Source organism: Odocoileus virginianus, chromosome 16, assembly GCF_023699985.2.
Source record: "Odocoileus virginianus isolate 20LAN1187 ecotype Illinois chromosome 16, Ovbor_1.2, whole genome shotgun sequence".
NCBI lineage: Eukaryota > Metazoa > Chordata > Mammalia > Artiodactyla > Cervidae > Odocoileus > Odocoileus virginianus.
Genome location: NC_069689.1, coordinates 5,729,847 through 5,755,590, shown reverse-complemented (window position 1 = coordinate 5,755,590; position 25,744 = coordinate 5,729,847). Strand labels below are relative to the sequence as shown.

Here is a 25,744-nt window from a genome sequence, read left to right as displayed (position 1 = left end):
GGCTAAGCACTGAAGACGATGCTTTTGAACTATGGTGCTGGAAAAGACTCTTGAGAATACCCTTGGACAGCAAAGAGATCAAACCAGTCAATCCTAGAGGAAATTAACCCTGAATACTCATTGGGAGGACTGATGCTGAAGCTGAAGCTCCAATACTTTGGCCACCTGATGGGAAGAGCTGATTCATTGGAGAAGACCCTGATGCTGGGAAAGATTGAGGGCAGGAGGAGAAGGGGACAACAGAGGATGAGATGGCTGAATGACATCACCAACTCAAAGGACGTGCGTTTGAGCAAACTCCAGGAGTTACTGAAGGACAGGGAAGCCTGAAGTCTGCAGTCCATGGGGTTGCAAAGAGTTGGACATGACTGAGCAACTGAACAACAAACAATGATATTTGTGGAAATATGTGTGTCTGATAGTTCTGTGCTGGACACGCAAACACACACAAGAACACTGAGGTATGTCCACAGCTCAGGAGGGAAGCCCTGTCCACAGTGTTCCTGATGTGGAGAAGACAACATCTCTGCCACCCAAGGTACCCCTCTCACCCAGCCTGACCTGAATGCCTCAGACTCTGGAGATGACTCCCTGAGTATCAGGAGCATGGTCTCTGATGACAGGGAAGTAAAGTCAGGAACTAAGCTGTAAGCACTCTTCAACCCTGGAGTGCTTTCCCTTCAACTCTGGAGTGCTTTCCCTTCAACTCTGGAAAAACATCAACACTTGACTTAAAAGGAAGTTTTTCTTTTCCTAATTCTTAATTTTACTGAATCGTCCCTAGAGGGCAATTGGGGAGAAAATGTCTGCCTCTCTCCATTCCCTTCATAACTTCTCTAATGGGGTCATGTTTTTATTTGGCTGATAGGCTTAAAAGGCAGAAACCCAGGGTCCACCCTCTCATTTTGTTATATATAACACAGGAGATTTGGCTCACGACCACTTCTGACCGCAGTTCACTTAGGACAAATAATCCCCAAGCTCATCTGCCGCTCCCACTGCTAACTTCCAGTGGAAAAGAACTCACCAATAACACAGAATTGGGCAAAAACAATCGAGATGGTAAAAACAAAGCAGTTCCCTCAGGACAAAACTAACAATGCTTCTACAATATACTAATTCTAAAATGTCAGCAACTGATGGCTTCAACCAAGTCAAGCTAACACGGATGAGTTAACAAGGCACCCTTCCCCGAACATGGTTGTGAGAACAGGAGCCTTGAGGCACTGCCAAGCACAGAAGGCAAATGACTTCAGAAGGACACTGAGTACTGTGGAAGGGTTCTTCGCTAAATGCCAGTAAAATGCTAGTTTTTGTTTACGAGCATCTAACTTCAGAAACCTTACTTACTCACTGAATTGCTGGTGTCATTCAGTTGCGAGGTCATGCCCAGCTCTTTGGGACCCCAGACTGCAGCATGCCAGGATCCTCCATCCTTCATGGAGGATCACTCCTCCTCCTATCTCCTGGAGTTTGCTCAAATTCATGCCCACTGAGTCACTGATGTTATCCAACCATCTCATCCTCTGTTGCCCTCTTCTCCTCCTGCCCTCAATCTTTCCCAGCATCAAGTTTCTCAGATCACTGAAAAAGTCTGTATTAAATGGCCCTTAGTTGTACTTATAAACAATGATGTGTGTCACTGCCTATAATTTGCTCATTAAAGAAACCAAGGGGACATCCTTGGTAGTCCAGTGGCTACGACTCCACACTCCCAATGCAGGGGCCTGGGTTCCATCCCTGATTGGAGAATTAAAACCACAACTAAGAGTTTATGTGTTGCAACTAAAACCCACTGCAGCCATATATATAAATACACACACACACACACACACACACACACACACACACATATATTTCTTTTAAAGGAAAGAAACCAAGGGAGGACCTGGAAATGGTCCTATCCCATCAGGGACCTCGGTGAGCCATGAAGGGGCCATGGGCCACCCTGGGAGAAACAATATCATGTAAGACATGTTCTTGCCCTTTGGTTCCTGTCTTCAGTCATCTCTCCAGACGTGCATATCCTTGCTCAAACGTGATTTTAATCCTAAGAACTGGCATAAAGCTGAGGTGTGACTCTGGACAGGCCAACGATCTCATTTGTAAAGCTGGGGGAGACACAGCCCCCACCTCCAGGGAGATGGAGGGCCCATCAGGGAGCAAGCTCAGTGAATGGCAGCTCTTCTTACTTTCAAAATCTGATTATGAGACGACAACTTCAGTGGTTGAATGTATACTGCACGACCTACAATAATTATAGTCTCAACAGGGAGAAACAGACTTAGAAATACAAGAAAATGATACGACACTCTTTTCCCCTAAGATCCATGTAAATGCTCCTGAAAGCACTCAATGCAAAAATCAAAACTCTGACAACAATAACCTTATTATGAAAATACTTTTCACATTTCATCTAAAACAGACAGGAGTAAGAACTCTCTGGGCCTCACACCTGCTGAGCAGGTGTGGTTCCCGCACTGGACTGAGCCTTGTCCCTCCCTGCCCACACCCCCTAACCGCATGAATGTGACCCTGGCTAGAGAAAGGGTCTTCACAGAGGTCACTGACTACCTAACTCTGATGACAGGTGTTCTCATAAGAGACAGAAGAGAAGACAAGACACAGAGGGAAGACCACGAGAAGGGGCAGAGACAGACTGAAGAGGTGTGTCCCACAAAGGAGGCCTAGAGCCACAGACACAAGTGGCGACAGGAAGGGTTCTCCCCAGGGTATTCGGGGAGCACAGCCCTGCCAACACTGACTTCAGACTCTGGGCCCAGAACTGGGAGAAAATAAACTTCTGTTGCTTTGGCGATATGCTAGTCTCTAGGAAGCACTGTGCTCTGTGGCTTCTGTCCATCACTGACCATTCACTGGAAGCCCGCAGGCAGCAGCCGCACGAACTCATGTCTCCCTCCGGCAACAAGCCTGAGTTCCAGCTTTGTGAACAGTAATGATTCAGAACCAAACACTGCAAACACTCCCATGTACTAAACTTCTTGGAGAAGGAGCCTCAAGAAGTGGGCTCCTGCAGGCTCCACTGACGCAGTGGAGTGTGTCCCCTTCAGGTTCCAAGTAAAAGTGTCTGCAAGTGTGTACTCCTTTAAGGATGTGCAGAGCCAATCAGAAGGACAGAAGGACACTGCAGACAGGAAAGCAGATGTGCACAAATGGCCAGACCAGAGAGGAGAGTGGGGCCAAAGCACTGGCCCCCTCAAGCCCAAGCTTTACTTGGACAGGCGTAAGCTTTGTGAGCGAGCTGTCTTCCCACACAGACTGTAAGAGTTAAGACAGAGGAATGCAGGGAGCATACATATCTTTCTAAACGTCCTCACATAAAGCTTCACACAAGCCATGATCAACGACCACGCTATGACCTCACATTTCATAAACGGACACAAGCTGATGCATCCCAAGGTCTGAATGCACTGTCGATGTCGGATACTAGCTCCCACTCACCACTCCGAGGTCAGAACCCATTCACACATCTAGACAAATAACAGTGTCTTTGCCTTTCATCTCCAATTCTCCACATGCAGTTGTTAGGACACTGGCAAAACAAAATGTCATCTAGAAAATAAAACGTTACCTAGAAAATGAATTCCATAAGACATAAGAGACAGAGGAACCAGATGGCACAACATTCTCCAACTTAATAAAAGATTACGCATCCGTGTTCAAAAGTACCACCCACTCCAGAGTTTCGTAGAGCGTGCTCTTTACTTTGCCACTGGAGAAACTAGATGAACATTCGCAAATCCACTTAACATTAAATAGAAATTCTCAAATGCTCATTTGAGACTGGGGAAAGCTCAACAAAATCTCCCTGATCTTTTCAGGCTGTCTCTTCATAAGACGGTTTTTAATGTTGGTCCCAGGTCACTGCCTGCCTCAAACATGAATCTCTAGAGTACAAACATTACCTGGATTTCATTTTCTTTGTTCTATCTTCACAAACTGTATACTCGGGACACCAGTCTCAGAAGCAGTACTCCAGTGATGAAAAGGAATAAACCTAGTTTCCTGACCTTGTGACCAATCACTGCTAATATTCATGCAGAACAGCTCCTCAAACATTGTATCCACATCTTGGTTTTTAAATGTAACATCAAGAAAATTTCCTAGGGACTTTCCAGAGGGTCCAGTGGGTAGACTCCGTGCTTTCACTGCTGAGGGCCTGGGTTCAATTCCTGGTCTGGAAACTAAGGTCCTGCAAGCCACTCAGAACAGCTGAAAAAAAAAATTTCCTCAACTTTCTTTCAGGGTTACAGATTATGAAGAATTCACCAATTCAACACACACACATCTTCTGAGAATCTATTTGTACTAGAAACTAGTTGTAGGGAATTTAGTAATCAACTAAACAGACAAATGCCCTGGCCCCATGCTACTTACGAGAAGAGGGATAAAATATGCAGCATGTTCCATACTGGGAAGCACGCAGGAGGAAAGCTGAGCTGGGGGTAAGACTGGTGGTGCCAACTTTGGCTTTGTTTTCTCTTTATCTGTAACCCATCCATCTGGAAAGTCATCTTCAAACCATACTGCTTATTGCTTCAGAATACTGACATATTGTTGATACATCTGCTAAAATCTTCTTCCATGGACATTTCTTACTTCAGTGACTGCTGATTTTTACCAGCCTAGTCTTCCAGGTGTTGTCACTTGCTGTTTTTCAAATTAACATAACTTTTGCAAAAATAAATTTCTCTTTTTCTGAACAACGGGGGGCGGGGGAGGGGGTTTCACGGGAAGAAAGACAGAAATATTTACTCAGTACCTACTATGCACTGACTATGGCAGTTGATCTACCCACGACCCCACGAGGTAAAGAGTATCATTTCCATTTTACAGAAGAAAGAGACTCTCCAGTAACTTGTCTACAGTCACACAGTAAGTGGCACAGCGAAAAGTGAACTTCGCTGCTCATGTATTTTGGTCTTACCTTCAAAATTCTCCACTATTGCCACTGTTTTTCTAAGCTCTTCTTTTTTCCTAACCGCTCGATCTTTATGTTCTTTGGATGGTTATTCCATTTTGTTTCACAAAGCTGATATTAGTTTTCTACACTCCCTAAAAGCAGCCTCTTTTCCTTTATCACCTTCAAATTAAACTGGACTATGTTCAATTGAATTGAATCAACCTCTATGGGACTGTATTGAGCATGCATTTTTTTAACTGAAATGACCACAGAATCCCATGATCATCACACTTTTTTTCTACATCATCATCCTTTTTACTGAACCGTCTCCCTTGTGACAGAACCAGGCACCCAACTCTCAAGTGGATGGAACACCAGGGTGACCACCGGGATTCTTGTGACATGTTTACATGCTAACAAAACGGCATACAATCCGACGGATGATCCCGTGTGTACACGGCTCCGGGTGATCCCGGACACCTTTCTCTAGCGGCTTCCAGGTGGGAGCACCGCCCCCCTCCACCGATGATGACCCCGACCTGCAGCCGATGGATGGGAGGCGCCGCAGAAAACGCAGTTCGAGAGCTGCTGGACTTTCCAACCAGACCCGCCGGCGCGGCCCCTTCGTCTGCCGCGGTCCGGGCCCCGCCCGGTGGCGCTCCCCGGGGGTCCCGGAGCGGACGAGCTCGCCCCCCGCCCGCGCGCGCCGGCCCCCGCCCTCACCACAGCCTCCTCTTGAGCGGCAGCAGGCTGCCGCGGTTGGACGGCGTGACGCCGATGGCCATCTGCAGCACCGTCAGGTACTTCTGGTACTTCATCTTGTCCCCGCTCCGCTCGCGGCCAGGGCCCCGCCGCCGCCGCCGCCGCAGGCACAGCCTCTCCAGGCGCCGCATAAGTCAGCCCTGGGCCATCCGCCGCCGCCGCGCCCGCCGCCCGCGCCCCCTGCCGCCGCCGCCGCCGCCGCCGTGCGTCCGGCCGTGCGTGCCGCCCCGCGCCCGCGTGCGTGCGTGCCCGCCGCTCCCGCCGCCGCCGTGCGTGGCCCGCGCCCCACCGCCCCCGCGTCGCGCACCGGCCCGCGACGTCCGCGCGCCTCCGGGCGGCCAGCTGGCGGGGCTGCGGTACCGAGCGGCAGGCGAGGCCAGCGTCCGCCCCACCCCGCACCGCCCCCCGCTTCCCGCACCGCCCCACCCCTTGCTCTCTCCCCGCACTGCCACCCCGGCCTCGCCTCCTCCCCGCAGTGCCCCGCTCCTTCCCCGCACGGCACCGCCCCCTTTCTGCGGCCTCAGCTCTTGGCGGGAGCTCACTCCCCACCGCCTCCCGCAGAAGCCCAATCACAACCATCCAGAGAGGAAAATGACTATTCTGCATTTATAATCTTTCCCCAGTAGCTGTCGCCGTGACTTGGGCTCCACCTTGCAGTGTGTGGACGCGCGTTGTGTAAGTTGCACGTGTGTCCGTGTGCTGTACGTATGGGTGGGTGCGTGTGCACACAAGCCGGCCTCGCCGGCGGTGGACAGGAAGGACCCTGAAGTGAGAAACCATCTTCATCGTACGTGAGGAAAACTAACATTGTTCCACGAGACATTCCTAACTCTTCACCGATGGTTACGAATGTGTAAGGAAATGAGAAGACTAGCAAAACTAATCACTTCTTCTTATACTGTAAACCATCACACACACGGAGACTTGAACTGTGTTCTTTCTGTGCAGGAAAAGCTTAACAGGAGTGGCTTGAACAGGGCTTGTCTTCTCGTGGACGTGTCGTTTTGTGCACAGAGAGCATCTTTTCCGTGTCTTGGCAGAACGTCCCGTTTGGATCACTTTCAACACGTTATCCTCTGGGCGTTCCCTGTCACAGTGCCTTGAATGCCTCGTCTGTCCTCTGGGATGTATGATCCTTTTATCCAAGCCTCTTTCCTCAACTTTTCATTCCCCTGGGGGCAAATCTGGAGTCTTTGGAAAGGTGTTGAGGTCAGCATTCCCACAGGTGCCTTTTTTTTTTTTTTTTAATAACTCCAGTTACATTCCGTGCGTATTTCATGTCACTTCCATCTTTATCATTTTTTTGTTTCTTTGCTGCACTTCCATCTTTGTCGCCCGATTCTTTCAGTTACCTTTTTTTTTTTTTGCTTGCACGGCGGGGTGGGGGGTTGGGTAGGGACGGATGGTGGGTGGAGGTTGGGTTTTCTTTTAACAAGGCTGTGTGGGTTTATCACTAGGAGAAAAGGAGGCAACACAATGATACACTTTGCTGTCAATGTCTGAACTTAAAAATGCTCAAAATTTGTAGAGACCTGGATGAACCTAGAGAGTGTCATTCAGAGTGAAGTCTGCAGACTGTAGTCTGCCAGTCTCCTCTGTTCATGGGATTTCCCAGGCAAGAATACTGGAGTGGGTTGCCATGCCCTCCTCCAGGGGATCTTCCCAACCCAGGGATTGAACCCAGGTCTCCTGCATTGCAGGCAGATTCTTTACCCTGTGAGCCAGGAGGGAAGCCCAGAAGAAAGGCTTACTTACTGCTATGTATAAAATAGATAACTAATGAGAACATATTGTACAGGACGGGGAACTCTACGTAATGCACTGTGGTGACCTAAAAAGGAAGAAAATCCAAAAAGGCAGAGATAAATGTACTTGTGTGGCTGCACAATGGAAACTATAATAACAGTGTAAAGTAAATTCAGTAAAAGTTAATTTTAAAAAAAATTTTCAGAGACCAGATACTGACAGCTCTGAAAGAACTTCTTCTATTGCTCTCTCATGATGCACAAACATGTGTAGTGATTTCTGGACTAAAAAGCTGGCGTCAACTTAGTACTAGATGAGCTGATACTAGACACATTTACTCACAGTGTGCCATGATAACTGAAATTTGAACCATATCATTGATCCGCTGGTATTATTGAATTAAACTATGGGAGCTGACTTCAGGCATATCTGAACCCTCAAAGCAAGGACTGCCTGGAAGCAGTCTGTGTATGTCTGTCTGTGTATATGAAGAGCACAGATAAGTTCACCCACTGGAAAGAATGATCAAATGTCATCCCACTCTCTCTGCAGTGTGTCCCTCATGTACCTCTGCTTAAATGCTTCATTTCCAAAATAATTAGCACATAGGAAAATTAGAACAAAACAGTCTCCTAGTTTAGGCTCTTAACTTAATTTCACAGCCACTTTGGTAGAAAACTTGGTCTAAATCTATTTCACTTTTGTTTATTCAGAGGTTTTAGCTCTCACGTAAAATGAGGGATTGGAAGGTCTTTCACACTTCAAATGTATATACTAGAGAGAAGACCTTTTAAAAGACATCAGGACCTGTACTTATCTATTTACCATTTCTTACATGTGCTTAGTCTTTTGTACCACCCTGCTATATTGTTGTAAGATATTTGATGAAAATGTAAGATATTTGATGAAATACTGCACTATCAAGGATTTAGAGAAATAGAGGTTGAGGGGATCTATTCAGGATAAAAAGAGAGACAATAAATCTGGCAGAAGCACTTCCAGAATGGCAGAAAAATCTGGTTCCCTGTAAAAAACAGAATACCAGCTTAAATTGTTAAATCAACCTTTTCAGAACTCCAGACATTAACCAAAGGCTTCCAACCATCCAAAGATTGTTTTTCAATAAAAATGACTAAAGCTTGATAGGAACAGTGACTCTGATGGCATTGTAACTTGCTCAATTCCCAGCCCCTCCTATCCGGTTCTGTCATAGCCTTGGGAACTAATAGCCTCATAACTATAGTAGCTTTGAAACCCAGTAGACTAGCAGCCACTGGATGGGAGGAATGGGTTTAGATAGTCCTAAAACCCCATCCCTAGAGAGTTGTCATTATTTGACCTGTTGGCAGCTCCATTCACAGGGCTCATCTTTATTGACCTGCTTCAGAATTCACTCTGTGCAAACAGTCCTATCCCTAGGGCATTTGTTAAAAACAATCAACAGCAGTTGTTTAACATCACAGCTGCCTGAGGTGGTAAAACCAATTGGGGCTAACAAGAGGTTAACCAAAAAATGAAAGCAAAAATGGGGAATGAGAGTCCATAGGCTGCCTTGAAAGCTAGCTCTGACATATTCCTGGGAATCCAGAATGCCTTGCACAGTGCAAGACTGTGCACACTCTTGAAACATCTGAAAAGGCCCTAATCTCTCACTTCAGGCTGACTTAGAGGTTTCGAGCCAGCAGAAAGTGAAGGCAAAGGAAGAGTTGTAAGTTACCTACCAGAATATTGAAGGCATAAAAAGAAGAAAATAAACTCTACCCCTGCTTCCACTTTTTCCCCTTCTATTTGGCATGAAGTGATGGGATCAGATGCCATGATCTTAGTTTTGTGAATGTTGAGTTTTAAGCCAGTTTTTTCACTGTCACCCTCATCAAGAGGCTCTTTAGTTCCTCTTCACTTTCTGCCATTAGAGTGGTATCATCTGCGTATCTGAGGTTGTTAATATTTCTCCCAGAAATATTGATTCCAGCTTGTGATTCATCCAACCTGGCATTTCACATGATGTACTCTGAATATAAGTTAAATAAACAGTGTGCATTTATATATATGTACTTATATGTAACTGGAATGATAATAATAGTAATAGTGCAAAGGAGAAGAGAGAGAATGGAGCACAACTGGAGCTTAGTTTGGGTATACTACTGAAATTAAGCTAGTGTTAATTCTACCTAGATTATTTTAAGTTAATTGTAATTCCCAACACAACCATTAAAAATGACTCTTTAAAATATAGTAAAAGAAACAACAAAGAAATTAAAATACTACAGTAGAAAATATATAGCACAAAAGAAGGCAATAATAAGGAAACAGATGAACAAAAAGACATAAGATACATAGAGAACAAATAGCAAGATGGCAGTCATAAATCCTGCCTTATCAGTAATTTCATTAAACGTACATATACTAAATACTCCAATCAAAAGACAGAGACTGACAAAATATAAGTAAAAACACGATCCAACTATATATCGTCTACAAGAGACACTTTAAAGTCACAAATCGGTTGAAAGTAAAAGAACAGAAAGACATATACCATGTAAAAAGAAAGATGAAGTGTCTATACTAATATCAGACAAACTAGACTTTCAGCTGTAAATTGTTCCTAGAAACAAAGAACATTTTATACTAACAAACAGGTCAATCCATCAAGAAAGCATAACATTTAAGAAACGCCTGTGTGACTTCCCTGCTGGCTCAGTGGTAAAGAATCTGCCTACCAACGCAGGAGACACAGGTTGGATCCCTCTCCAGGAAGATCCCACATGCCACTGGGCAACTGTTGAGCCTGTGATCTAGAGCCTGGGAGCTACAAGTACTGAATCCCCAGTGCCCTAGAGCCTGTGCTCCACAACAAGAGAAGCCACCACAATGAGAAGCCCGCAACTAGAGAAAACCCCAGGGTGTAGCAACAAAGACCCAGCACAGCCAAAAAGAAAGAAATGTTTAAAAAAAAAAAGTAAATACCGATATATTTTTTAAAAGGGAAGCACTTGTGTGCATAACAGCTGAACCCCAAAATAGCAAAAACTGACAGAATCAAAGGAGAAAACTAAACAATTCAACAATAATAATTGGAGATTTCAACACCCTCACTTTCTGTAATGGATAGAATAAGGCAGATGATCAACAAGGAAAAAGAAGTCGAGAACAACACCAATATTCAACTACACCCAACACATCTGTGGAACATTTGCACTCAACATGGTCAAATATACATTCTTTCCAAATGCACATGGAACATTTTTCAGGATAAGTCATATATTAGGCCACAAAGAAAGCTCTCAATAAATTTAAAAGTAATGAAATCATACAAAGTATGTTTTACAACCACAATGGAATCAAATTAGGAACCAGTAATAGAAGGAAATTTGGGGAATTCAAAAACATATGGAAATTAAAATACCCCCAAACCAAATAACCTGTGGAACAAAGAAGAAATCATAAGAAAAATTAGAAAAAATTATGACTGAGATAAAAAGTATAACATAGGACTTGGGTACAGCTAAAGCAGTGCTCTGAAGGAAATTTAAAATTGTGATCCCAATAGTTTACACTTGATCTTAGCCAAAAGGCCGAGAAGCGATGATCCCAATAGTTTAAAAGATGAGAGAGTTGAAATTTATAGCCTAGCCTTACATCTTAACAAATTAGAAGAGTACAGTAAACCTAAAGCAAGCAAAAAGAAGAAAATAATATACAGTGGAAAGAACCAAAATAGAGAATAGAAAAACAATAGAGAAAAATTAGCAAAAGGAAAGGTTGGTTCTTAAAATAAATCGATAAAATTGACAAACTTTTAGCTAAACACCAAGGGGGGCAAAAGGGAGGAAAACACAAATTACTGATATTTGGGATGAAAGAAAGGACATCACTACCAATCTTATGGGAATAAAAAGGATTTGAATGGAATACTATAGTAATTGTATGCCAACAAATTAAATAACCTGGATGAAATGGGAAAAGGTCCAGAAAGACCAAACTACTGAAACTGACTCAAGAACAAACAGAAAATCTGAAAGAACTGTATCAAGTGAAGAGGCTGAATTCTAAAACTTAACCATCATTCAAAGCCCAAGTCTAGGGGAAAGGGTTTACTACTATCCCTCCAAAACAAAAAGAACTGGGTCTGGTATATATTAGGCACTCAATAAATATTTGCTGAATTTGCATGAGGGCACAAATGCAAAATGAAAGACTCTATGACTTTTCATAAAGTATTTCATTATCCTAGCAAATGAGGAAAAACTACCCGTAGAGTTTTACATGCAGTGTAGATAAATACTACAGCTGGAAAACTGACATCATTTTACAAAGTCAAAGGCATTAAAATGTGCTGCAGATTCTCAGAGGATAGCCAGTGCTTTAGAGGAAAATGACTTCTTTCCTTATTTCAAGTGTAGTTTTAAAAGACTTCAACATCCATGTGGATGGACCACCCGACACTCTTGCCTCTCAGTACCCTGGCCTCATCTCTTCCAATGACTTTTCCCTGTCACATGTCACTCCCTAGGCCTGGACTCACATATCCAAAGCCAGTGGGGTGAGGCAGTCATAGCCTGAAGGTGACCAGGGTTTGTCCACAAGGAGTGGTGGGAGCTGTGACTCACCCACCAGGTGCTGAGGTCCTTTTAGGAAAGGACCTGTCCACAGTCATGTGGAGATGCTAGATTGTATTCCCATCCCTCCAGTTCATGTCAACAGTGATTTTCCTGGGCTGTTGCCCATGTGTTAAGTGTTACCAACAACATGGACTTTCAATTTTAAGGTGGTGACATTCTTCATCCCTTTTTCTTCTCTCTTGAAAATCAGCTCAAAAGGATAAGCACAGGAACTTTTCTGGTAGTCCGTAGCTAAGACTCCCATACTCTCAATGCAGGGGCCCGGGTTCCATCCCTGGTCAGAAGAACTAGATCCCACATGTGGCAACTAAGAGTTCACATGCTGCAACTAAGATTCCACATGTATATTCCAATGTAAAACAAATAAGTTTAAAAGATTCCACATGCCACAAAAACACCTGGTGCATGCCACAACAAATACCTGGCACAGCCAAAAAGAAAAAAAGGACAAGCATAAGAAAGGCAAATAAAAATTCCACCTTCCTTGAAACCTGGAGATAGCTAAAACCCCATTTCAGAATCTGAAAGCAGGGATTTTTTTTGGCAGTCCAGTGGTTAAGACTCAGCCCTTCAATCCCGGGGATACAGGTTTGATCCCTGGTTGGGGAGCTAAGATCCCACATGTCTTGGAGCCAAAAAAACTAAAAAAAAAAAAACATAAGCAATATTGTAACAAATTTAGTATTAGTCCCTCAGTTGTGTCCGACTCTTTGCGACTCCATGGACGGTAGCCCACCAGACTCTTCTGTCCATGGAATTCTCAAAGGCAAGATTACTGTAGTGGGTTGCCATTCCCTTCTCCAGGGGATCTTCCCAACCCAGGGATCCAACCCAGGTCTCCTATATTTCAGGCTGATTGTTTACTGTCTAAGCCACCAGGGAAGCCCAGCAAATTCAATAAAGACTTTAAAAGTGGCCCACATTAAAAAAAAAAAAAGGAAACCAATAACAGTGTTTTGTTTTTTTTTAAAGAGGAAATTGAAAGCAGCATAAAAGTAGTAAGCGTTTCAGCAGAAGGAAGGGGTTCATGAACCCAAGAACCTACCCAGGGTGGTGTCATGAAGCAGGCTCTCTTCCCCTGCAGAGATGCTGAGGAATACCAGGGAGGCACCAGGTACCACGGAAGATGCATGAAGGTGAGGGAGACAAGAAGCACGGAACACAGGGGCGTTATTAGAAAGATCAGATAAGAAATGTCATTTCTTATAGATCAATGGAACAGAATAGAAAGCCCAGAGATAAATACATGAACTTATGGACACCTTATCTTTGACAAAGGAGGCAAGGATATACAATGGAAAAAAGACAACCTCTTTAACAAGTGGTGCTGGGAAAACTGGTCAACCACTTGTAAAAGAATGAAACTAGAACACTTTCTAACACCATACACAAAAATAAACTCAAAATGGATTAAAGATCTAAATGTAAGACCAGAAACTATAAAACTCCTAGAGGAGAACATAGGCAAAACCCTCTCCAACATAAATCACAGCGGGATCCTCTATGACCCACCTCCCAGAATATTGGAAATAAGCAAAAATAAACAAATGGGACCTAATGAAACGTAAAAGCTTTTGCACAACAAAGGAAACTATAAGCAAGGTGGAAAGACAGCCCTCAGATTGAGAGAAAATAATAGCAAATGAAGCAACAGACAAAGCACTAATCTCAAAAATATACAAGCAACTCCTCCAGCTCAATTCCAGAAAAATAAATGACCCAATCAAAAAATGGGCCAAAGAACTAAACAGACATTTCTCCAAAGAAGACATACAGATGGCTAACAAACACATGAAAAGATGCTCAACATCACTCATCATCAGAGAAATGCAAATCAAAACCACAATGAAGTACCATTACACGCCAGTCAGAATGGCTGCTATCCAAAAGTCTACAAGCAATAAATGCTGGAGAGGGTGTGGAGAAAAGGGAACCCTCTTACACCGTTGGTGGGATGCAAACTAGTACAGCCGCTGTGGAGAACAGTGTGGAGATTTCTTAAAAAACTGGAAATAGAACTGCCATATGACCCAGCAATCCCACTTCTGGGCATACACACTGAGGAAACCAGATCTGAAAGAGACACGTGCACCCCAATGTTCATCGCAGCACTGTTTATAATAGCCAGGACATGGAAGCAACCTAGATGCCCATCAGCAGACGAATGGATAAGGAAGCTGTGGTACATATACACCATGGAATATTACTCAGCCATTAAAAAGAATTCATTTGAATCAGTTTTAATGAGATGGATGAAACTGGAGCCCATTATACAGAGTGAAGTAAGCCAGAAAGATAAAGACCATTACAGTATGCTAACACATATATATGGAATATAGAAAGATGGTAATGATAACCCTATATGCAAAACAGAAAAAGAGACACAGATGTACAGAACAGACTCTTGGACTCTGTGGGAGAAGGCGAGGGTGGGATGTTTCGAGAGAACAGCATCGAAACATGTACATTATCTATAGTGAAACAGATCACCAGCCCAGGTTGGATGTGTGAGACAAGTGCTCGGGCCTGGTGCACTGGGAAGACTCAGAGGGATTGGGTAGAGAGGGAGGTGGGAGGGGGGATCGGGATGGGGAATACATGTAAATCCATGGCTGATTCATGTCAATGTATGACAAAACCCACTACAGTATTGTAAAGTAATTAGCCTCCAACTAATAAAAATAAATGAAAAGAAAAAAAAAAAGAAATGTCATTTCTTTTGGTATCCCCTCCTGCCCCATCTGTTAGGCAGCCACTCTTCCTCTATCCTGCAGAAATGGAGGAATGTTCCCAGGAGAGAAACTAGAGTGGAATCAGTACAGTAGGGTGGGCTGTCAGGCTGAAAGGGGGAGGAATGTGGGAAAGCCTGTACACTGAGTGCTGAGCCACTAAGCTCTCCTCCCCACCAGGCTCCTTATTACAGTGACCTCAGGCCGGAGACTCACACATCCTGCCATGTGGATCATCAACACTACTGGTTAATCTATATACTTACTTATTGTGACTATTTAAGATTGTTCACTGGAGCTTCCCTTGGTGGCTCAGTGGTAAAAAAAACCTGTTGCAATTCAAGAGATACAAGTTCAATCCCTGGGTTGGGAAGATCCTCTGGAGAAGGGAATGGCAACCCACTCCAGTATTCTTCCCTGGAGAATTCCAGGGACAGAGGAGCCTGGTGACTACAGTGCATGGGGTCTGAAAGAGTCAGACACAGCTGAGTGACTAAGCACATAAGATTGCTTAGTACTGACCATAGTACCATAGTACCATGATTATATATCCTTTCTTATACAACTTTGAATTTTACCCAGAGTTGATACTTGCCTAGCTTTTCAATTTAATTTTCCTAGAATCCATGGCTAAGCATTCTTACATCTCCAGTGGGAATCTGAAAGGCCTTGCAATACAGCTTTCCATACTGTAAGCCAGAAAAGCCAAAATAAATAAATAAATATTCTTTTAAAAATAGTTGCTGGTGCACAGCAAATTAAAGTTTAAAAAAAAAAAAAGAAAGGGTGGGCTTCCCTGGTGGTCTAGTGGTTAAGAATCCTCCTTCCAATGCAGGGGACATGGGTTCGATCCCTGATCTGGGAAGATCCCATGTGCCATGCAGCAATAAGCCCCTGCAACAGAACAAGAGAAGCCACTGCAATGAGAAGCCTCCCCACAGCAACTAGAGATTAGTCGCCATCACCCACACACAGCAACGGAAGACCCAGCGCAGCCAAAAAGAAATAATTTTTGTTTTTTAAGAAAAGAAGCAGCAGCAGTGATTACACGGAAGCTGGTCTATCAGGAGCAGTAGCAGGAGCCAGAAGCCAGTAGGAGGGTCAGTGCAGTGAAGGAAAATAAGAGTCAGAGTTGAATTCTACAGCCATTGAAAATACCTTTTAAGAATGATGGTGAAACAAAGACATTTTCAGTCAAACAAAAATTTGTCTTCAGCAGACTTTCAATAGAGAAAATTTGAAATGACACGTTTGTCAGAAGGAAAGTTTTCCTAGATGGTAGGTTTAAGACACAGGGATGAACAGTAAAGTGAATCCAAGCAAGTACTGATTAATAAAAGAATAATAATAATGTCTTCAAAGGCTAAACAAGAATAGCTAAAATTCATGGAAAAATGATTATAAGTTGGGAACTGTTCTAAGTTTCTTTTATTATGCAGGAAGAAATTAAGGGATTTATTCAGACTTCATTAGCTTAAGTAAGCATATTATAATTTCAAGGACAACTACTAAAAGAAATGAACAGAATGTATAACTTCTTAAACTACTTAGCCGGGTGACTGTTGCTCAGTTGCTAGACTCGTTATGACCCCATAGACTGCAGCATGCCAGGCTCCCCTGTCCTTCACTATCTCCCAGAGTTTGGTAAATTTCATGTTCACTGAGCCGGTGATGCTATCTAACCATCTTATCCTCTGCCACTCCCTTCTCCTTTTGCCTTTAATCTTTCCCAGCATCAGGGTCTTTTCCAATGAGTCAGCTCTTTGCATCAGGTGGCCAAAGTATTGGAGCTTCAGCTTCAGCACCAGTCCTTCCAATGAATATTCAGGACTGTTTCCTTTAGGATTGACTGGTTTGATTTCCTTGCAGTCCAAAGGACTCTTTCCAGCACCAAAATTCAAAAGCATCAGTTTTTCGGCAGTCAGCTTTCTTTATGGTGCAACTCTCACATCTGTACATGACTACTACAAAAACCACACCTTTGACTCTTCAGACCTTTGCTGGCAAATTGATGTCTCTGTATTTAATACACTGTCTAGGTTTGCCATAGCTTTCCTTCCAAGGAGCAACATTAGAGGGGACAACATTGGAATAACTATAATACTCAGTAAATTCAAAATAAGCTAAAACAAAAGGACAAAAAAGTGCAACAGGTATGACAAGTAGAAAGCACAAAATATGTTTTCAGACCTAAGTGCAAAGATATGTACAGTGTGAACTGTGCCTTTAGGAGTGGTGCAATGTTATGGCATTCATAATGTAGTACTAATTACATTTTATATAAATGAAATAAATGCCCCAGTCAAAAAAACAAAGATTTTCAGACTTCATAAAGACAAATTCTACCTGTGTGTTATTTACAAGAAACGTATCTTAGAAGTATAAGGATTAAGGATAGAGAAAATTTGGAAGTGACATTATTAAATAAGACTTCCCGATATATTCTACACCAAAGAAAACTAGTATAGCTATATTAAGTGGGAAAATATTTTTAGAGAAAATAAAATTGTAGCAGTAAAGGAGGTCGAGGGTTTCCCAGGTGGCGCTAGTGGTAAAGAACCTGACTGCCAATGCAGGAGACATAAGAGGCGTGGGTTCCATCCCTGGGTCAGACAGCATGGCTACCCACTCATGGACAGAGGATCCTGGCGAGCTCCAGTTCATAGTGTCATAAAGAGTCGGACACAACTGAAGCAACTTAGCATGCATACATACAAAGAATATTGATTCATGGTTAAAAAGGTTCCATTGCTGAAACTATATGACAATCTTCAGTTTGTATATTTTTCAACACATACCCTCAGGATATGCAAAGCAATAGAGAAAAACAATAGAATGGGAAAGACTAGAGATCTCTTCAAGAAAATTAGGGGAAAATTCCAAGGAAACATTTCATGCAACTATGGCCACAATAAAGGAGAGAAACAGTATGGACCTAACAGAAGCACAAGATATTAAGAAGAGGTGGCAAGAATACACAGAACTATACAAAAAAGATCTTAATGACCCAGAAAACCATGGTGTGATCACTCACCTGGAGCCAGACATCCTGGAATTTGAAGCCAAGTGGGCCTTAGGAAGCATCACTACAAAAAAGCTAGTGGAGATGATGGAATTCCAGCTGAGCTATTTCAAATCCTAAAAGATGATGCTGTGAAAGTGCTGCACTCAATATGCCAGCAAATTTGGAAGACTCAGTAGTAGCCACAGGACTGGAAAAGGTCAGTTTTCATTCCAGTCCCAAAGGAAGGCAATGCCAAAGAATGTTCAAACTACTGCACAATTGCACTCATCTCACACACTAGCAAAGTAATGCTCAAAATTCTCCAAGCGAGGCTCCAACAGTACATGAACCAAGAAGTTCCAAATGTCCAATCAATTTAGAAAAGGCAGAGGAAGCAGAGATCAAATTGCCAACGTCCTTTGGATCATAGAAAAAGCAAGAGAGTTTCAGAAAAACATATACTTCTGTTTTATTGACTACACCAAAGCCTCTGACTGTCTGAATCACAAAAAACTGGAAAATTCTTAAAGAGAAGGGAATACCAGACCACCTTACCTGCCTCCTGAGAAATCTGTATTCAAGTCAAGAAGCAACAGTTAGAACCAGACATGGAACAACAAACTGGCTCCAAACTGGGAAAGGAGTATGTCAAGGCTGTATATATGTCACCTTACTTATTTAACTTATATGGAGAGTACATCATGCAAAATGCCAAGCTGGATGAAGCACAAGCTGGAATCAAGATTGCTGGGAGAAATATCAGTAACCTCAGATATGCAAATGACACCACCCTGATGGCAGAAAGGAAAGAGGAACTAAAGAGCCTCTTAATGAAAGTGAAAGAGGAGCGTTAAAAAGCTAACTTAAAACTCAACATTCAAAAAAGGCACATCATGGCATCCAGTCCCATCACTTCATGGCAAATAGATGGGGAAACAATGGAAACCGTGAGAGATTTTATTTTCTTGGGCTCCAAAATCACTGCAAATGGTGACTTCAGCCATGAAATTAAGACATTTGCTCCTTGGAAGAAAAACTATGACCAACCCAGCATATTAAAAAGCATATCAGAAAGCAGAGACATTACTTGGCCGACAAAGGTCCGTCTAGTCAAAGCTATATGGTTTTCCAGTAGTCATGGTATGGATGTGAGAGTTGGACCATAAAGAAAGCTGACTGCTGAAGAATTGATGCTTTTGAACTGTGGTGTTGGAGAAGGCTGTTGAGAGTCCCTTGGACTGCAAGGAGATCCAAACAGTCAATCCTGAAGGAAATCAGTCCTGAATATTCATTGGAAGGACTGATGCTGAAGCTCTAATACTTTGGTCACCTGATGCAAAGAACTGACTCATTGGAAAAGTCCCTGATGGTGGGAAAGATTGAAGGCAGGAGGAGAAGGGAGTGACAGAGGATGAGATGGTTGGATGGTATCACTGACCCGATGGACATTAGTTTGAGCAAGCTCTGGGAGTTGGTGATGGACAGGGAAGCCTGGTGTGCTGCAGTCCATGGGGTTGCAACAAGTTGGACATGACTGAGTGACTGAACTGAACTGAATTCAGGATATGTAACACTGACAGAACTTCGAGGGGAAACAGACAAATCTATAAGGATAGAGGAGTGATGCTTTTGGTACTACATCTCTTAGTTACTAACAGAAAAAACAAACAAAAATGAGTAGACATGAAAACATTTGAATAAAATAATAAAATTGACATACTGAGATCTCTACATATCTACTGTAGAATACATTATATTTTTGTGTATACAGAACATTTACAAAACATAAATGAACCATAAAGCAAGTCTCAATATATTTAAACAGTTCAAAACCATACAGAGCATGGTTGTACCATAAGACAAACTAGAAATCAGAAAAATTAGAAAGAGGAAAAAACCCCATATGCTAGAGACCTAAAATGACCACGCATCAAAACAAAATTAAGAAAATATTAGAAAATATGTTGACTAGAATAACAAAATATTTCATGTCATAATTTATGAATGCAGTACAGAAAGAGTAACACACAATCCCAAAGTGAGTTGCCTTCAGATGGTCTGAAACCTAAGTAATTAAATACTCATCTGAAGAAGTTAGAGCTATATTAGTAAGTAGTAATGAAGATAAAAGGAGACACTTTAAAAACAGAAAACAATTACATAACAGAGATGTTCAACAGAGCCAAAAGTTGCTTGTTGATTTTAAACAAATAACTGTCTCTATCAAGAGTGATCAAGAAACTAAGGCATAAATAACCAATATCCGGAAGCAAAAAAGAGACACACTTACAGATGTCACAAATATAAATAAGACAATGTAAGGTTAACATGGTCCTCAGTAAAGCTGGTGTGTGTGTTGGGGGAGGAATATGTTAAATAAAAAGAAGATTGATAGGAAATCTCTGTACCAATACACTTGAAAAATTTAGACAAATTGGACAGTTTTTAAAAAAAATACATAACTTAATTTTTTCAGAAAGAAATAGGAAATCTATAAGGAGAAATAGGAAATCTTACTATTGTGATGTCCATAAACCTCATTTTGCCCAAAACAGTCCCAGTTTATGCCCATTGTTGATTAATATCTATTCATTGTTTTAATACTTTTAATTCTCAGTAATGTTACATTTTGGAGGATAAGTCATATGTTCATCCTTCCTACTTCTAATAATTAAGAGAAATGAAATCCATAGCCAAAAATGCTCATCCTGAAAGAGTTCCAGGCTCAAATTCACCAGCAAGTTCTACCGAACACTCATGAAAGAAATACTATTAATCTTAAATTCTTTCAGAAAATAGAAAAAGAAGAATCACTAACTCTTGAGACTAGTATAACCTTGATACTAAAACCTGACAAACACAGTTCATGAAAAGAAAATTACAGGCAATCTCCTGGATGAACATAGGCACAAAAATCCTAAATATCTGCAAGGTGAATCTAGCAGTATATAAAAAGGATAACGCATCATGACCAAGTTGGTTATATCCCAGGCATTCAAGGTTGTTTACACTAGAAGATGAATTAATATAATCCACCATGCTACCATATTAAAGAAGAAAATCATAACATTGTCTCAGTAAATATAGAAAAACGATTTAATAAAATCCAATATACTTTCATGGTTAAAATAAATTTTCTTCTCAAAGTGAGAATGAAAGGGTACATTCTTGAAAGTTATCTTCAAAAATCATACAGCAAATATTCTTAATGGTGATATTTTGAGAACAGGACAAGAATTTCTACTATCCTTACTGCTATTTGCATTGTAGCAGTGGTCCTAGCCAGTGAAGTAAGTAAGTATAAGAAAAAAAAAGTTGTGTAAGAACTAGAAAGGAAAGAACAAAACTATTATCATTAGAATATAATGTTCATATATAATAGATAATTCAAAATAAATCTAAAGATATATTTTATTAGGTTTAAGAGAGTTAAACAAGTTTACTGGATACAAAAAATCAATTGCATTTCTATATATCAGCATCAAAAATTTGCAAAATGAAAAAAAGTAAAAGATACTATTTACAATGGTACCAAAATATACAAAGCATCTAGGAAGAAAATCTAACAACAGGTGTTATAGAGAAAACTATAAAATCTTATTGAGAGATAGCAAAGAAGATATAGATAAATATAATAAACTTATGGGTTAGAAGGTTGACTATTAAAAATATATCATTTTTCCTCAAATTAATACATGGATACTATGTAATCACAATAAAAACAATAGTTTATGTGGTTGTTAAACTAGGCTAACATGTTAAAATTTATATGGAACTGGAAAGGGTTTAGAAAACTGCAACAATCTCAATGAGCATATTTGCCCCCATAAGATGTCAAGATTTAAAACAACACTGTGATAATTAAGAAGCTGTTTATTGGTTCAGGGACAGACAATTAGATCAGTGGACCAGAGGGAGCACACAGACATAAACCTACACACCTGTGGACACTTGATAAGTCGACGGAGTTGCCATTGCAAGTAAGTGAAAAAAGGATGGCTTTTCATTAACTAGTCCCAGAACAATTGGGATTTCATATGAGAAAAACCCTGAATATGATGGTCCTGTATCTTTCATTACACTTAAAAATCAGTTATAAGCAAATATACATGAAAACCAAAACTACAGTATTTTCAATAGATCAGGTGCTAAGCCACTTTAGTCGTGTCCAACTCTGTGTGACCCTTTGGACTGTAGCCTGCCAGGCTCCTCTGTCCATGGAATTCTCCAGGCAAGATTACTGGAGTGGGCTGTCATGCCCTCTTCAGGGGATCTTCCCAGCCCAAGGACTGAACCCGGATCTCTTACATCTACCTGCATTGGCAGTTAGATACTTTACCACTAGCGCCACCTGGGAAGACCTCAACAGATAATACAGGAGGATATCTTCAAGATCTGGGAGTAAGGAAAGATTTCTTAAATAGTACATAAAATGTATTTCGACATAAAGAAAAAGATGAATAAGTACGACAACATTAAAATTAAGAACTCATAAATAAGACATCTTCCCCATTATCATAAGACTGAAGACTAGAGATAATTGTAATGAAATAACTGACAAAGGACTCATATCAAGAATATATAAACTTTTTAATGCCTACCAATAAGAAAAAGGCAGATAAGTCATTAGAAAAATGCACAAAGGACTTGAACAGGAAGCTGCTCCATGTGTAATTGTTGGTGTTGTTCAGTCATTCAGTCATGTCCGACTCTTCGAAACCCCATGGACTGCAGCATGCCAGGCTTCCCTGTCCTTCACCATCTCCCAGAGCTTGCTCAGACTCATGTCCATTGAGTATGTGCTGCCAACCAATGATCTTTCCCTCTGTTGTCCCCTTCTCCTCCTGCCTTCAATCTTTCCCAGCATCAGGGTCTTTTTTAATGAGTCAGTTTTTTGCATCAGGTGGCCAAAGGATTGGAGCTTTGGCCAAAGGATTGGCCAAAGGATCAGCCCTTCCAATGAATATTCAGGATTGACTTCCTTTAGGATTGACTGGTTCAACCTCCTTGCAGTCCAAGGGACTCTCAAGAGTCTTCTCCAACACCACAGTTCAAAAGCAGCAATTCTTCGGCACTCAGGACCTTCTTTATGGTCCAACTCTCACATCCATACATGACTACTGGAAAAACCAAAAAAATGTGTAATAAACACATCAAAGATGTTTAGCCTGCTTTGTATTCATGGAAATGCACCTTAAAACCACAATGAGACCCTTTATAGTCCTATCAGACTGGCCAAAATTATAAATGTAAAATAAGTTTGGTAGAGGCTATGAAGACTATTTTCATACACAGTAACGGGGAAATGCTCTCTGTATTATAAAAACAGCAACTGAGTGTAGGAGAAGAACCCAGGGACTCTGGGGAGTGCCAGGATGCACACCTGCTCACTTCCTGCATTGTTGGATTTGATGAATGACCAGGCAATCAATTCTGGCTCTTGTCAGTCCCAGGGCTAAGTTGTTCAGCTGCCACTTAGTGGAAGTAACAGCTGTCATATTGCTTCAATAGTTTCCTTCCTCTGACATGAGATGAGGAATTTCTTCCACGGGAATGCTTAAGAGTTGGCAAAACTCCTAATGGCATTCTTGTTTTGGCCTCCACTGGCTCTTATATTCAACTAAATTGTGTAGAAAATAGTTAGAAAGAAGGAATTATCAATCATATTCCTCTCTCAAGGAAATGAGCCATTTTCCTCTTCTCTTCTGTAGTCTGATGGCATTTTTTTTTTCAAGCTTGCTTCGTTTGAAACCTACATACCTCACCTTTTTCAGAATGTTATTCTAAAATGATGTCTTACTGCCAGCTCCCCTTTCATCCTCTTCAGTCTCTATTAATCTCTTGTATCACTACTGTAGGGAGGACATGCCTTAGCTCTTTTAGTAGACAGTGACTTTGTGACAGACAGGATGCTTGTCTGATCCATTTTTGAGCTCCCTACAGAGAAACTTTCCCAGTTTACTACACATAGTAGGTGGTTAGTAAAAGTCTGTCTTATGATCTTCAGATTATTAGGTAGTAAACATGCAGAGTTTTAGGATGTATCAGTTAGGAAGGGTGTCGGTGTTAGTACTGAGAACCTGTTGCAGTGGCTTGAACAAATGAAAACTTAAAAATTCATTGGTCTGCCAGTGTGGAGTTGGTAAGGTGGTTCCACAAAGTCATGAGAGATCCAGGCACTTTAAAATTTCTGCTCTGCATTCTTTAGCATGTTGTTTCCATTTTCAAAGTCACAAGATGGCTGCTGGGGCTCCATCCAGTACATCTGCATTTTAGGAAAATAGAAAGGGAAACAAGGGACAAAACAGGCTCTTCTCTCATCCAAGACAGGCCCTCTTTAAAGAGAATTTCAGAAAACATGAACCAAAGACTTTTAGTAAATTTCAATGAATACTCCCTTAATTGCAAGGAGGCTGGGAAAAAAATGTTTTAGCTTGGCACACTGACCTTCTGAACAAAATCTGAGTTATGTGGTTGTTGTTGCTTAGTCACTTTAGTCATGTCCAACTCTTTTGCAACCCCATGCACTGCAGCCCACCAGGCTCCTCTGTCTATGGGATTCTCCAGGCAAGAATACTGGAGTGGGTTGCCATTTCCTTCTCCAAGAGTTATGTTACTAAGGAAGAAAGAGAGTTTACATACTGGGCAAGCAGCCTGCAATCTTTGCCATAAGTAGTCTTAATCACCCATCCATAAGTGTTATCATTGTTTTCCATAAGTATTAATTGTTTCATCAAGATTTTTAAGTTTCTCTTCAAAGTCTGTAGGTAAGTTATTGAAATTTATCCAGACTCCATCTTTCACATTCAGAGTTTTAATGTCATACAACCCGCTTGATATCCTCCCCTCCTCAAATGAACCTTGTTTTTCCTATATCCCCAGGTAGACATGATACCATCTGGTGTTTTCTGCTTTTGACCCAAAGCCACTGCTGGTATCATCTAATTAATCAGGAGCTGGGAAGGGACAGGGTCAGGAAGGGGTTAGTCTCAAATCACTTGGCAATTAAAAAATCCTTGGTTATAATGTTTGCTCTCCACAATAAAATATCCATTGCAGGATTTTGATAAAATTGTGTTATATTAAATGAGAAACTGAAAGGTCAAGGTATAAGTCTAACTGATGCCACTTCTGATATGAAGTATTAAGTTTCAAAAACAGAAATGGAGAGGCAGTTAAAGAAACATTTCTTGCAGACTTCCCTGGTGGTTCAGTGGTTAACACTTCGCCTTCCAGTGCAAGGGGTGCAGGTTTGATCCCTGGTCAGGGAGCTAAAATCCCACAGGCCTCAGTTGCCCAAAATACCAAAACATAAAATGGAAACAATATTGTAATAAATTCAATAAAGACTTTTAAAAAGGTCCACATAAAAAAAAAATCTTAAAAAAAAAAAAGAGAAACATTTCATATATGTTAAATTTCTCCTAAAAGTAACCTGGATGAGGGAGGTACAAGTGACTAAAGATAATAGTTGATCTATTTATCATCCATTTCATTCAATCAATAATTGTTCAGTATACACTATTTGCTAAGCATTGTGCTAGTTCCTAGATTTTTTAATGTAGACATTTCAGAGATAAAGATATGTAGAAAGACTGCAATGGACAGCAGAAAACTGAAATAAGTAATCTGAAATCAGCTTCCACAGACTAACATTAATAATTCCTGAAAGCCTACCAGGAAATTAATAGCAGAAACCGAGCTTGGACATTTTGTAATTCTTTTTTAGCCACACGAAATTAAATTAGAAAATTTCAGAAGACTCAGGCACAAATTGCTAATGTAAGATTTTGACACTTACAAATCAGTCTACCTTAATGAATAAAGAAAAGAAATGCAGTTGCTTATATGGCATAATATAGGAAAGAAAAAGAAAAAGGTGTCCTAGATTGCCAACTATTCTGCTTGAAAGATAAAAAGAAGTTCTAAAAGGTTACAGCTGAGTGAGTGGCTCAAC

The 25,744-nt window shown here is 41.4% G+C and overlaps 1 protein-coding gene across 2 annotated transcripts in view; it reads right to left on the bottom strand.

The window, feature by feature from the left end:
- The window catches only part of TJP1 (tight junction protein 1), a 341,213-nt gene that overhangs the window by 257,232 nt on the left and 58,237 nt on the right, over positions 1-25,744 (bottom strand). Inside the window, exon 1 of one of the 2 annotated variants that reach the window (XM_070477664.1) lies at positions 3,927-3,952. The exons of the other annotated variant lie outside the window; for it this stretch is intronic. Coding sequence (XP_070333765.1) covers positions 3,927-3,937 — 11 coding nt within the window. The 5' untranslated portion in view covers positions 3,938-3,952. Of the gene's footprint in view, positions 1-3,926; positions 3,953-25,744 lie in introns of those variants that run through there. 2 annotated transcript variants of the gene reach the window in all.